Source organism: Neofelis nebulosa, chromosome 5, assembly GCF_028018385.1.
Source record: "Neofelis nebulosa isolate mNeoNeb1 chromosome 5, mNeoNeb1.pri, whole genome shotgun sequence".
Lineage (NCBI taxonomy): Eukaryota > Metazoa > Chordata > Mammalia > Carnivora > Felidae > Neofelis > Neofelis nebulosa.
In genome coordinates this window covers 84,310,390-84,325,080 of record NC_080786.1, presented here as the reverse complement: position 1 = coordinate 84,325,080, position 14,691 = coordinate 84,310,390, and the positions used below count along the sequence as shown (strand labels likewise).

Genomic DNA, 14,691 nt, shown 5'->3' with positions numbered 1-14,691 from the left:
ACCGAGATAGTGCTTACCTTTTTTAAGGTTGTGACCTAAATATGTCACTGCAATATGACAGATCTGTGCTTTTCTGGCTGATACCTGGTACCCCAGTTTTTGCAGAAGACTCAAGAGTTCTTTGGTGGCTCTCAGGCATTTTAAATGAGAAGGGGCCGCCAACAAGATATCATCAACATATGGCAGTAGAGTTACCTGGGGGTTGGAGATTCGAAATGGCTCTAAATCCTGGTGCAGGGCCTCATTAAAAAGAGTAGGAGAATTTTTAGATCCCTGGAGGGTGTCGCGTCCAAGTGAGCTGTCTGGCTTTTCCCTCTTCAGGATCAGTCTATTCAAATGCAAATAGTGGCTGGCTTTGTGGGGGCAGCGGGATGGCAAAGAAGGCATATTTTAAGTCCAGAACTGTATAATACACCTGAGAAGGGGGAAGCAAACTAAGGAGAGTATAAGGGTTGGGTACAGTGGAATGAATGTCCATTACCCTGGCGTTTACTGCTGTTAGGTCCTGAACTGGCCAGAAATCGGATGAGTAAGGCTTCCAGACAGGGAGAAGCGGAGTGTTCCATGGCGACTTGCATGGGGTCAAAATGCCAGAGTCACACAAACGCTTGATGTGAACGACGATTCCCCGCCTAGCCTCCCGGGACATGGGATACTGTTTTAGTCTTACCAGAAGTGCGGATGCCTTAAGTTCCACTATTATCGGAGCTTGATGAATCGCCAGCCCAGGTGGATTGGCCTCGGCCCATACCTGGGGGAAGGCCGCCTAGAGGCTTTTAAGGAGGGGATCAACTGCATGGACATTTTTATCAGGCACCGGAGTGAGCAGGCCCTCTTCCCCAAGTGGCACAGTCACCATTACTGTTGTTGGGCCATCCGGGCCAACTTTAATATGCATACCCCCTTCAGTGAATTTCAAACTGTAGTAGGTCTCTACCTAGCAATCCAGGGTAGGGGCATTCAGGCATGATTAGGAAAGAATGTGTAACGGTTTTATGGCCTAAATCTACTTGTCGTTCAGTGGTCCATTTACAAGTCTGGGACCCAGTTGCTCCTTGCACTAGGGTTGCTCCTTGCCTGGTGGGGCCAGGATCTTGTTTTAGAACTGAAAAAGTTGCCCCAGTGTCCACCAAGAAGGTCTTAAGTTGGCCCTCTATATTAACAGTAACCAACGGCTCAGAAGTGGGTTACTGAGCCGCGGCCCTGTCAGTCTGAATCGACTCCCATTACAGATACCTGGAGTGGCTGAGTTTTGCGTGGGGCTAAGTTGGGGCAATCCTTTTTCCAGTGTCCCTCTTGTTTGCAATATGCACGTTGGTTTTTTTCCTAGTGGCGCTTTAACCCTGTGTCTTCTTTTGCCCAGACCAGAATTCTTTAGACGTTCTGGGTCCTCTTCCCCGCGGGCATCCAGGACAGCTGCTACCACCCTAGTCAATTTTTTTTGTCTTTCTTCCTGAGAATCCCTATTGTTAAAAACTTTTTGGGCTATTTCAACTAACTCAGATAAATTTTTTCCTTCAAACCCATCTAATTTTTGTAACTTTTTCCAAATGTCTGGGGCCTTCGTAAGACAAAGGCCAGGTTTAATGCCCTTCTATTTTCAAGTGCCGCAAGGTCAATAGGGGTAAAGGTGTGGTACGTCTCCATGAGCCTTTCTAAGAAGGCTGAGGGGCTTTCCTCGGCCCCCTGAACTACTGTTACCTTAGACATGTTTGTGGGCCAGCGGGCGGCCGCTGGGAGACCTCCCAGTAGAGTCTGGCGAAATAGGGTCAATGATGGCCTACCGTGAGGAGTGTTTCAGTCCCAATTTCAGGATGTGAGGAGGGAAAAACTTCCTCAAGTACAGCGGGATCCTCGGTGGGTTGCCCGTTTGGCCCCATCACTAATTTCTGGGCCTCATGATGGATCTTATCTCTTTCCTCAGTGGTGAAGAGAACCTGCAAGAGCTGCTGGCAGTCATCCCAGGTTGGCTGATGGGTCACAAATACAGTTTCAAGAAGAGAAATTAATGTTTGGGGTTTCTCTGAGAATGAGGGGTTTTGAAGTTTCCGATTATAAAGGTCGCTAGTGGAGAAGAGTACATAAGTCATAAAGGGTCGGACATCACCCTGCAGGAGTGGCCCTGGAAGAAGGGGCAAGGCAGTGGGAGGGTGGTGGAATTCCGGGAGTCCCTGACCGGGTGTGAGACGGGCTCAGGGGAGTGTCCCTACTGATCTGAAGCATCTTGACTTGTATTCTTTGAGCGAGAACTATAGGGCGGCGGGTGGTTTCTTCTTCTTCCTCTGGTGCAGGTGATAGAGGGGGCGGCCACCTAGTCCCATCAAGATTCTTATTCTGAGCTCCAAATGGGCGGCCTTTGAGTGATAAAGCCTGTACTTTAGGGAAGCAAGGGGGAAGGGGAAGGAGAAGTTTTAACCAATCTGGAGGGTTTTCAATGAAGGTCCTCCATGCCTCAGTGGAGGCACGAATGTGGTCTTCTAGGTCTTTCTAGGCACGAATGTGGTCTTCGTGCCTAGAAGAGACAATATCATGAAAATTATATACCAAAGTAAGGTCAAAGGTCCCCTGTGGAGGCGATTCGACCTGAAAGTTGGTCCATTCCACCTCGCAGAGTTCAAAGGACTGGCTTCTTAACGTGGAGGCCGAAAACTGAGGCAGCTCTCCTACAGTCCTAGAAATGAGTTAGAATGAGACTCAGAGGGGTGGGGGTACTCTGATTTTGACCCATGACAAAGATAGGCAAAACTGACAGGGACGCACAGTCAACAGGAAGAAAACAAGACACGAAGACAACACAGTTTGAGATCTCAAGGCCAGTAGGCAGTGGCAGTCACCTGAAAATAGGATTTTTCTTGACAAAAACCAAATCAAATGGGGTCCGTCGGTGTCCCAGTAGCATCCCTGACTCTGGGTCTATAGGTGCATCCGACAGACCCTCCTGAGTCATTCAAATGGTGCGCCCCAAGAATTCCTTACCTCTCCCAATCCCGAACTTCCTCCCAGGTGTTGGTGGAGCAATCCAAGGAAAGAGCCCTGTTTCAGACCTTTAACTTTTCCGGCCCATGCACAAAATGTTGCATCCACATGATACCTGAAACAGAATGCTAGGGGCACCAGTGACAGTCACAACAAAGTCTATTACAATGAGAGGCAAGGCCAACTGATCGGGACCAACACTCTTGATAAGAATGCAGCCTCGAACAGCCGGGGTACAGAGTATTTAAAGCCGATCACATCGTTTTATCATTACCTGGGAACAGAACGGAGAAACAGTTCCCAGATGAGTTAGAAACAGTTGCCAGATGAGTTAGAAACAGTTGCCAAATGAGGTGATTATTTTAAACTTTCTGCCACTAAGTTGCAACCAGTGGATCTCCTTGACCTTGCCTCTGATGCTTTCTTTGAGCTTTTGTTTTCCTTCATTGGTAAAGCCTGATTTACAAGAGTATGAAATGTGATTTACAAGAGTAAAGCAAGGCTGTTATCCCTTCACCTTCAGTGTCAGAACAAAGCTGTTATTTTTCAAGTTTCCTGTTAGCCCTACACTACAATTTAACCCTTACAATATGATTTACCTAAGGTCACATAGCTAATACCCAGTAGAGCAGTGACTCAAACATCTTTGCTACCTGTGACCTTTCCATCATGTTTAAGGATTACTTTCAACAAATGTTATTAAAATCTTCATTTACCAGAGTTCTTTACTAGAAAAAATTAATGAAAATGATCACTGAAGATGATAACTATTCCAAATATTAAGTCAAGAGATTTATTATAATATGATCTAAACTGGCATAAAATTCCAGAAGATTTCCTCATTAAAAATGCTATAGAAACTCAGTAAAAACCCATTTATTAACATTACATCTCTGTGATGTGGGCATGGAAGTCAGAGTCTTAGAAACACACACAAACACACACACAAAACAGCAGAGGTTAAAATAATAGTATAGTAATAATGTCATTCATAATCAACATTCTTCTGGGTCTCCCAAGTACACTAAAAGTCAAGTTTTTGAAATTTAAAAACAAATGCTGTGACAGTTCTTTGTGGAAGAGAGAAATTAGAAATTTGTTTGAAATAAAGGTATATATTGTTTTCGACTGTTTCCCTCTAAAACCGCGTCTCAAAGTCTTTATTCATTTCATGATATTATCAACTCCCCTACTACTAAAAGTAGAAAATTTTCAGCATATTACCATCAGGGTAAATTCCTATAAGCTGTCTTTTGAAAATCTTTCATGTTCACAGATAATCTCTTAAATTATATCATCCCACCATTTGTATCACCTTCCACCAGTAAATTTACATTAATATATTTTTAAACTTTATACTTAAAAAAAGTGAATCTGGTACAAATCATGGGGTGACTCTTAAAACTAGAACCAAATAAGTCTGCCCATTCTTTGGTCTGCCCGTCTGTTTTAGCTCCATATGCCAGGGTAGCCAAATGGGTCTTTTTTTTTTTTAATTGTATCAGCTGACAGCTGTGACAATCGATCTGTTTCAACCAGCCGAAACCAGATCTGTCTCCCATCTAACACCCCTGCATCTAAAGCTTGTGTTTCTTGGAAAAAAATGATGTGTTTATGTAAAAAAAGAAAAGTAGAGTCATGTTTTCTTTACTCTCCAGGAGGTGTTTGGTTACCGGACCCAGAATCTACGCAGAGCCCTATGCCTTATAACAACCATGCTGACGTGTGGGGTTCTTCTGCTGGTGTTCTACTGGAAGCCCCAGTGGAGAGTGTGGGCTAATTGCAACCCATGCCCTTTGCAAGAAGCAGACACTGTTTTGCTAAGAACAACGGTACGTGCCCTTCAGCATTGGATTGGTGGTGCCACCAATGGCTGGCTGGTGTTCCAGAGATCTTTCTTTGCTTAAGAGTTTTCTTGTCCCCAAGTAGGAGATGGCAATAGTATCCTGGAACTTACTTGCCCTCTCTGACTCAGGAAGGAAGGACATTTCCTCCATGTCACTCTGGGGAAAAGACTACTATGTCAGGCTAATTTTCAGTTTCCTTAGCCATTACATGAGTAGTGGCTGTTGGTATTACAACTCTTATAGACATAACACAGGAAGGATGTATTTTTAGATATTTTTCAGTTCTTTTAGAATACAAATTTTGAGGGGAAGTAGATATTTTAAACCCTTAAATGTCATAAGATAGCCAGAAGCTGTTTTCTTCATAAAAAAAACTTTCCTGTGAAGTATGTCTTTTTATTCTCTAGCACAGTGGTTCTCAAATTAGTTGGAGGGCTCCTTAAAACAGACTGCTGACCTCACCCCAGAATTTTGATTTAGTAGGCTTATGGTAGGCCTGAGAATTTGCATTTTTAGCAAGTTTCAAGCTAATGCTAATCCTCTTGTCTGTAGCCCAAACTTTGAGAATCTCTGGTCTAGGTAGGTATTTGGTTGATTGAGTGACTTATTGAATAAATAATATTTGAGAATTTCATGGGCTGGATTGATTTCTCTAGGATGAATTCCAAAGATATACGAGGAAGAAGGTTATATGCCTCTACTTAGCTACACTGAAGTTTCCTATAAGCAAGAACCCAGAAGAACCCCTGGTGGCTGACCGCCACTCTGTCATTAACCATGCGGTATTGAAGCCAGAATTAAAAGTAAGCAATTTTGAGCGCAATGTTATGGCATGTCTTTGCTAAAAAAGAATACTGCAAATGTTTATTGGAGGAAAGTTCTGAATGTCATGCTGCTGGGCTGGGAATTACAACAGTGTGTCAAAGCAAGTGAGGCTGCTGGGCTGGGAATTACAATGTTTCAAGGCAAGTGAGAGCTGCGTGGGGGACCCCTACCAAGAAGCCCTCACCTCCCCTGACAGGCTTTACTTGGTGAATGACATCTGTTCTATCACATTTGTAATTGCAGCTGCGATATATCCAAGTGCGGAAAATCAGGTATGTTTGGGACTACTTGGAGAAGAGGTTTCAGAAAGTCGGGTAAGTCTTTTTCTCAGCATTCATCAGGATATAAGGGAGGAACCGGAAATGTTGGGTGCCACGAACTAAGGTATGCTTCTTGTCCTGACCACACCCTAGGCTGCTGGAAGACAGCAACTCCTGCTATGATATCCACCACACGTTTGGACTGGGCCTGACCAGTGAAGAGCAAGAGGTCAGGTAGGGTTTGTGATACTTCCTGAGAGTAAACTCGGCCGGCAGAAACTGAAATATCAAATGGCTTATGATCAGTGAGCTATAGGCATAATGCTTCACCAGCTTCATTTAATTCCAGTTTATTTACCAGCAACAGAGACAAATTTTAAGTTGTTTTCATCGCAAGCAAACTTATTAAAAAGAGCCCAAAAGAACAGTGCAGGCAAATATTTGATCTTTTCTTTCAGGATTGTAAAACAGTCTCGTCTGTGTTGTTGTTTTCATTCTTTTCTTAAAAAGCCTTGAGTCTTTTCATAGACTTCTGATTTGTCATCCTCTAAATCCTTGGAGAGGCAGAAAGACAATATTATGATTAGTTTTCCTATGAAGAAACAGCCTGGAGATGAAGATTTTGTTTGCTCAGGTAGTTGTGTCATTCTTAACACCGAGAACAGTGCCTGATTCATGGTGGACGCTCAACAGTTATTTGTGGAATGAATGAATACATGAATGCATTCATTAATCTACTGACCGAATGCCTTTACTATGCTAAGCACTTTGCAAGCACTAAAGATCTAAGGATAAATAAGGCTTACTCACTACCCCAGAGACATTCACTGACTATTGGGAAAGAATAGTGGTACAATTGTGAGAATGATATCTATAAATGCACAGAGATTAGGACATAATAGTATAGTAGTACCATAAAAATGCTTATGCTACTTATTAACCCATAGCGATTTTGAGTCTCGGCTTCCCTCATCTGTAATTTGAAATAGTGAATGCTGGTGAGTCTGAAAGTAAACCATTGCAAGACTTCCCCAAAATCCTAATAATTACCTTGATTTCTTGCCCATTTTCAGGACCTATCCTGCCCGACCTTCCTCACAGTCTATCAGAAACACAAATTCTCCAGCTAAGAAGCATTCTGTTACATAAAATACAGGTTCTTGGGCTCCACCCTCATAATTTTCATTTAGTAAGTAGGAACTAAGGGTAGCGGTGAGAGCAGAAACTGCATTTTAAGCAACCCCCCCCTCCAACGATTCATATGCGCACCAACTCTGAGAATTACCGATCTGTTGTCTTTAAACTTTTCTCCTGCTGAATGAAAAATGATGAAAAAATGAACAAGGCATCATCCAGATTCTGACAATGTTTGCAAAACGCCTTAGAGATAGTATCACTGTATAAGATTTCAGATGTAATGCTGATTACGTTGAAACACAGCATGTTGTCAGAGTCATTAAGAGCGTACTGGTTTCATAGCATTAAGCACCAGACACGTGAAGGATTGAGCCAAGTTAGGAGGTGTAGTTGATTAACGCAAGTTTACTTCTCCTAGGACACCATTTCTACAGGAAGGATTGCCCTTCACATTTGTCCTTAGCAAGTGCCAAGCTTTACTAAATATCACAAATAATTAAATTTAAAGCTGGTCCACACCGTAAAGAACTTGACAATGTAATGAGCAAGACAAAGAGTTTAGTTTCCCAAATGCGAAGGATAGAGGAAATAATCTACTTTCAAATACCCAGGCAGGTTTTACTCATGGGTTTTTCTAGGGAGACAGTAAAGAGAGTGAATAGAATGTGAAGATCTCCTCCCCTTACCCCCATCATTTTTTATTTATTACTTTTTATTGTATTATTTTTTCCCATCATTTTTTAATGTAAGACTAGGGCTTTTTTTTTTTTTTTAATGTAAGACTAGGGATTTTTTTTTTTTTCAAAACTCAAATGCGATTGATTGATTGATATCTGAGTAAATTCCTAACTGGAGATGAGTTTGCCTTCATGAAAAGCAAGGATGCAACATGAGAAATGAAGGAGGATACTGAGAACTCCTCGATGACAAAAAGCCACAAAGTCTAAATACAACTTTCTCTTCAGGTTTCCCAGAAACCAGGCAAAGAGGGAAAATGGACACATTTATGTGGTCACCTTTTTGGTAGCAAAAAAGCAAATCAGGACATCAGGAGAGACAACATCCTGAAGAGAAATTTTCAGAAGGCCTTGGGAAGAAAAATATTCCACGAGCTTCCCCGCTCCTATCTTCACTTATTCATGAACAGGATGCCACTTTCTCTCTCACTGCCTGTCGTAGATATGTCCACAGGGACTTGAGACAATTCTCTTATCTCACAGAAACAGGGAAAACCACACCTACCTTACCCCCATCCATCCAATAATCTTATGAGGACAGTCTTTAAGTTGTGCCCCTCCTCATTTTCTTTTCACTTAATGCCCTGCTCCTGCCTCCTTTGTTTACCCTACTGAAGTAGAAGAAATGTCTGGTGGTCAAGACAGCTCTTAACGTGGGCCCCAGACCAGTCACCCTGTTGGTAACCCAGCTCTCTGGAAGAAGAAAAGCTTGGATGGGGAGAGTCTGCCAAATTCTATCGTGGGAAAAACAACCGCTATTGCTGACTTCAAGCCACCAACGTGACATCACTGAATGTGGAGCTTGGAAGAGATGTTCCCTGTCAGCTTGGGTATACATCAGGGCCGAACTTAATTCTCAACATCTGTCACCTGACTGGGAAAAAAGGGCATGCCTGTGAGTACCAGAGGAAAGGAATCTTGAGTAACAGGCAGCAAACCCAGCAGCACACGCTGTTTGACCTGTCTCCCAACATCTCTGCACCTCAGTGTTTTCACACATGGAGTCAGAAGACCCTGGTTTGCGTCCTCTGGGATCCATGCAAATCATTGCAGTAGGAAAGGCGTGGCTTGGAAATCAAACTTGGGCGGAGCTCTGTTACACCTTAGATTCAGGACACGTCATGCACATTGCACCATCAGTGCTCACGGAGTGTGAGGTGGAGTCGTGGAGCCCACGTTGTGACACCTGGATCCGCTTCTTTCCTGCTCTGTGGCTCTGGGGGAGTTACTGAGTTTATCTGAACTTCACTTTCCTTTATAATAAAGATGATAATATGAAACCTCGTAGAGGTAATGTGATGATTACAGGAGATAATACGTATAAAAGGCTAAGAGTTGCATTGTCACAATTAATACTAGATATGGGTACCTTTGGCAGAACACACAAAATGAATAGTTTTTCCCATTGGCAAAATGGGAGATATTAGCCCTTTCCTTTAGACCGTTGTGACAAACGAGAGAATCTTGTGTGAGAACGCTGTAGATTGTCAGATGCTGTACAAACATGAAGGCCTCTTACTGGAATGTACTCATGTGTGGATTAACAAAGTGTTAGATGTGAAGACCATATATCATCTTCTAGTTTGTTAGCTCATTCATTCATGTATTTATTTTCATATACTAAGGACCTGTCCTAGGTGCTGAAGAGACCAAGGTAAGATATATATGATCTCGAACATCAAGAGCAATCTAGAATGCCTAAGAATTCTAGAAACATCGTCATATCTGTGTCTTGTTAGGTGTTCTCAGAATGTGATTGAATTCTTTAAAAAATAGCATGCCTTTCTAACTGCATTTTGATTCTTGAGTTGCATTAAGATATTTTTTTTTTTTAATTTTTTTTTCAACGTTTTTTATTTATTTTTGGGACAGAGAGAGACAGAGCATGAACGGGGGAGGGGCAGAGAGAGAGGGAGACACAGAACCGGAAGCAGGCTCCAGGCTCCGAGCCATCAGCCCAGAGCCTGACGCGGGGCTCGAACTCACGGATCGTGAGATCGTGACCTGGCTGAAGTCGGACGCTTAACCAGCTGCGCCACCCAGGCGCCCCGCATTAAGATATATTTTTAACTAGAAAAACAACTTTGTCCATCATGCACTTTCATTTTAAAACTATGTTAATATTTTAGGATGTGCACATTAATTTTTTGATTAAAGGCACAAAGAGCCTTAAACGTAGAGAAGTGACTTTTGCCTAGTCTGGTTGTACTCACTTATCAATGTGGTTTTATTTTTATTTATTTTTATTTTTTAATTTTTTTTAAATATGAAATTTATTGTCAGACTGATTTCCATAAAACACCCAGTGCTCATCCCAAAAGATGCCCTCTTCAATACCCATCACCCACCCTTTCAATGAGGTTTTAGATTTGGCACTTAATTGGTGATCACTTTCTTACAGAAGATTAGTGTGTGGGCCCAATGCCATTGAGGTAGAAATCCAGCCCATATGGAAGCTGCTTATTAAACAGGTAACTGTTTCATCTATCTTTGAAAAAAAACAATTTTTGTTCTTTATTTTTATTTCCTGGTATTCAGGAAATTTTAGACAACACACGGATACTTGGATATGAACAAAATCTATGGTTCATATAACTTCTTTTTGTTCTTCCCTTCTGTCTTTATGCTTTTCCTGTCTGTGAAAGTTTTTTCCTTTTATTTTATTTTTTTGATATTTCAATAAATATATTTTTATTCCAAGATTTCTAACTGGTCCTTTTTAAATAACCACTTGTTTTAAATTAAAATCCATTTAAAAAAATCTCTACCCATGAGAGACAGATTGGTGTTTCATTATTTTCTGTTTTTTTCATTTTAAGTTTTTGATGGCGGTTGTAATGGTGGTGGTGGTGAGGTAATATTATTAATTCCGTGATCTTTTTGATGACTTTATTATTTTTTGTATCAAGTTTATTTATTATTTATTTATTTATTTAATATATGAGGTTTATTGTCAAATTGGTTTCCATACATCACCCAGTGCTCATCCCAAAAGATGCCCTCTTCAATACCCATCACCCACCCTCCCCTCCCTCCCACCCGCCCCATCAACCCTCAGTTTGTTCTCAGTTTTTAAGAGTCTCTTATGCTTTGGCTCTCTTCCACTCTAACCTGTTTTTTTTTTTTTTCCTTCCCCTCCTTCATGGGTTTCTGTTAAGTTTCTCAGGATCCACATAAGAGTGAAAACCTATGGTATCTGTCTTTCTCTGTATGGCTTATTCCACTTAGCATCACTCTCTCCAGTTCCATCCATGTTGCTACAAAGGGCCATGTTTCATACTTTCTCATTGCCACGTAGTACTCCATTGTGTATATAAACCACAATTTCTTTATCCATTCATCAGTTGATGGACATTTAGGCTCTTTCCATAATTTGGCTATTGTTGAGAGTGCTGCTAGAAACATTGGGGTACAAGTGCCCCCATGCATCAGTACTCCTGTATCCCTTGGGTAAATTCCTAGCAGTGCTACTCCTGGGTCATAGGGTAGGTCTATTTTTAATTTTCTGAGGAACCTCCACACTGTTCTCCAGAGCGGCTGCACCAGTTTGCATTCCAACCAACAGAGCAAGAGGGTTCCCATTTCTCCACATCGTTCCCAGCATCTATAGTGTCCTGATTTGTTCATTTTGGCCACTCTGACTGGCGTGAGGTGATATCAGAGTGTGGTTTTGATTTGTATTTCCCTGATGAGGAGCGACGTTGAACATCTTTTCATGTGCCTGTTGGCCATCCGGATGTCTTCTTTAGAGAAGTGTCTATTCATGTTTTCTGTCCAATTCTTCACTGGGAATTATTTTTCGGGTGTGGAGTTCGGTGAGCTCTTTACAGATTTTGGATTCTAGCCCTTTGTCTGATATGTCATTTGCAAATATCTTTTCCCATTCTGCTGGTTGCCTTTTAGTTTTGTTGATTGTTTCCTTTGCTGTGCAGAAGCTTTTTATCTTCATGAGGTCCCAGTAGTTCGTTTTTGATTTTAATTCCCTTGCCTTTGGGGATAGGTCAAGTAAGAAATTGCAATGGCTGAGGTCAGAAAGGTCTTTTCCTGCTTTCTCCTCTAGGGTTTTGATGGTTTCCTGTCTCACATTCAGGTCCTTTATCCATTTTGAGTTTATTTTTGTGAATGGTGTGAGAAAGTGGTCTAGTTTCAACCTTCTGCATGTTGCTGTCCAGTTCTCCTAGCACCGTTTGTTAAAGACACTGCCTTTTTTTCCATTGGATGTTCTTTCCTGCTTTGTCAAAGATTAGTAGGCCATACGTTTGTGGGTCTAGTTCTGGGGTTTCTATTCTATTCTATTGGTCTCTGGGTCTGTTTTGTGCCAATACCATGCTGTCTTGATGATGACAGCTTTGTAGTAGAGGCTAAAGTCTGGGATTGTGGTGCCTCTTGCTTTGGTCTTCTTCTTCAAAATTACTTTGGTTATTTGGGGCCTTTTGTGGTTCCATATGAATTTTAAGATTGCTTGTTCTAGCTTCGAGAAGAATGCTGGTGCAATTTTGATTGGAATTGCATTGAATGTGTAGATAGCTTTGGGTAGTATTGACATTTTGACAATATTTATTCTTCCAACCCAGGAGCATGAAATATTTTTCCATTTCTTTATATCTTCAATTTCCTTCATAAGCTTTCTGTAGTTTTCAGCATACAGATCTTTTACATCTTTGGTTAGATTTATTCCTAGGTATTTTATGCTTCTTGGTGCAGTTGTGAATGGGATCAGTTTTTTTGTCTTTCTGTTGCTTCATTATTCGTGTATAAGAATGCAACTGATTTCTGTACATTGATTTTGTATCCTGCGACTTTGCTGAATTCATGTATCAGTTCTAGCAGACTTTTGGTGGAGTCTATTGGATTTTCCATGTATAATATCATGTCATCTGCAAAAAGTGAAAGCTTAACTTCATCTTTGCCAGTTTTGATGCCTTTGATTTCCTTTTGTTGTCTGCTGATGCTAGCACTTCCAACACTATGTTAAAACAACAGCGGTGAGAGTGGACATCCCTGCCGTGTTCCTGATCTCAGGGAAAAAGCTCTCAGTTTTTCCCCATTGAGGATGATGTTAGATGTGGGCTCTTCATAAATGGCTTTTATGATGTTTAAGTATAATCCTTCTATCCCGACTTTCTCGAGGGTTTTTATTAAGGAAGGATGCTGAGGGGCACCTGGGTGGCTCCGTCGGTTAAGCGGCTGACTTCGGCTCAGGTCATGATCTCGCGGTCCGTGAGTTCGAACCCCCGTCGGGCTCTGTGCTGACAGCTCAGAGCCTGGAGCCTGTCTCAGATTCTGTGTCTCCCTCTCTCTGACCCTCCCCCGTTCATGCTTTGTCTCTCTCAAAAATAAATAAACGTTAAAAAAAATGTATAAAAGAAAGAAAGGATACTGAATTTTGTCAAATGCTTTTTCTGCATCAATTGACAGGATACTATGGTTCTTATCTTTTCTTTTATTAATGTGATGTATCACGTTGATTGATTTGTGAATGTTGAACCAGCCCTGCAGCCCAGGAATGAATCCCACTTGATCATGGCGAATAATTCTTTTTATATGCTGTTGAATTGGATTTGCTAGTATCTTGAGAATTTTTGCACCCATATTCATTAGGGATATTGGCCTGTAGTTCTCTTTTTTTACTGGGTCTCTGGTTTAGGAATCAAAGTAATACTGGCTTCATAGAATGTGTCTGGAAGTTCTCCTTCCCTTTCTATTTTTTGGAATAGCTTGAGAAGTAGAGGTATTATCTCTGCTTTAAACGTCTGGTAGAACTCCCCTGGGAAGCCATCTGGTCCTGGACTCTTATTTGTTTGGAGATTATTGATAACTGATTCAATTTCTTCGCTGGTTATGGGTCTGTTCAAGCTTTCTATTTCCTCCTGATTGAGATTTGAAAGTGTGTGGGTGTTTAGGAATTTGTCTATTTCTTCCAGGTTGTCCAGTTTGTTGGCATATAATTTTTCATAGTATTCCTTGATAATTGCTTGTGTTTCTGAGCGATAAGTTGTAATCATTCCATCTTCATTCATGATTTTATCTACTTGGGTCATCTCCCTTTTCTTTTCAAGAAGCCTGGCTAGAGGTTTATCAATTTTGTTTATTTTTTTCAAAAAGCCAACACTTAATTTCGTTGATCTGCTCTACAGTTTTTTTAGATTCTATATTGTTTATTTCTGCTCTGATCTTTATTATTTCTCTTCTTTTGCTGGGTTTAGAGTGTCTTTGCTGTTCTGCTTCTATTTCCTTTAAGTGTGCTGTTAGATTTTGTATTTGGGATTTTTCTTGTTTCTTGAGATAGGCCTGGATTGCATTGTATTTTCCTCTCAGGACTGCCTTCGCTGCAATCCAAAGCATTTGGACTGTTGTATTTTCAATTTCGTTTGTTTCCATATATTTTTTAATTTCTTCTCTAATTGACTGGTTGACCCATTCATTCTTTAGTAAGGTGTTCTTTAACCTCCATGCTTTTGGAAGTTTTCCAGAATTTTTCCTGTGGTGATTTCAAGCTTCATAGCATTGTGGTCCGAAAATATGTATGGTATGATCGCAATTCTTGTATACTTATGAAGGGCTGTTTTGTGACCCAGTATGTGATCTATGCTGGAGAATATTCCATGTGCACTCTAGAAGAAAGTATATTCTGTTGCTTTGGGATGCAGAGTTTTAAATATATCTGTCAAGTCCATCTGATCCAATGTATCATTCAGGGCCCTTGGTTATTGACCATGTGTCTAGATGATCTATCCATTGTTGTAAGTGGGGTATTAAAGTCCCCTGCAATGACCACATTCTTGTCAATAAGGTTGCTTATGTTTGTGAGTAATTGTTTTATATATTTGGGGGCTCCCATATTCAGCACATAGACATTTATAATTGTTGGTTCTTCCTGATGGATAGACCCTGTAATTATTATATAAT

At 41.1% G+C, this 14,691-nt stretch overlaps 1 protein-coding gene across 2 annotated transcripts in view; it reads left to right on the top strand.

The window, feature by feature from the left end:
• Positions 1 to 14,691, top strand: part of LOC131512341 (probable cation-transporting ATPase 13A5) — a 116,266-nt gene that overhangs the window by 20,126 nt on the left and 81,449 nt on the right. The window contains exons 2-6 of one of the 2 annotated variants that reach the window (XM_058730865.1): positions 4,635 to 4,808; positions 5,480 to 5,626; positions 5,892 to 5,920; positions 6,062 to 6,142; positions 10,184 to 10,253. In XM_058730865.1, coding sequence (XP_058586848.1) covers positions 4,635 to 4,808; positions 5,480 to 5,626; positions 5,892 to 5,920; positions 6,062 to 6,142; positions 10,184 to 10,253 — 501 coding nt within the window. Of the gene's footprint in view, positions 1 to 4,634; positions 4,809 to 5,479; positions 5,627 to 5,891; positions 5,963 to 6,061; positions 6,143 to 10,183; positions 10,254 to 14,691 lie in introns of both variants that reach the window. The other variant, XM_058730864.1, reaches the window with a different exon arrangement.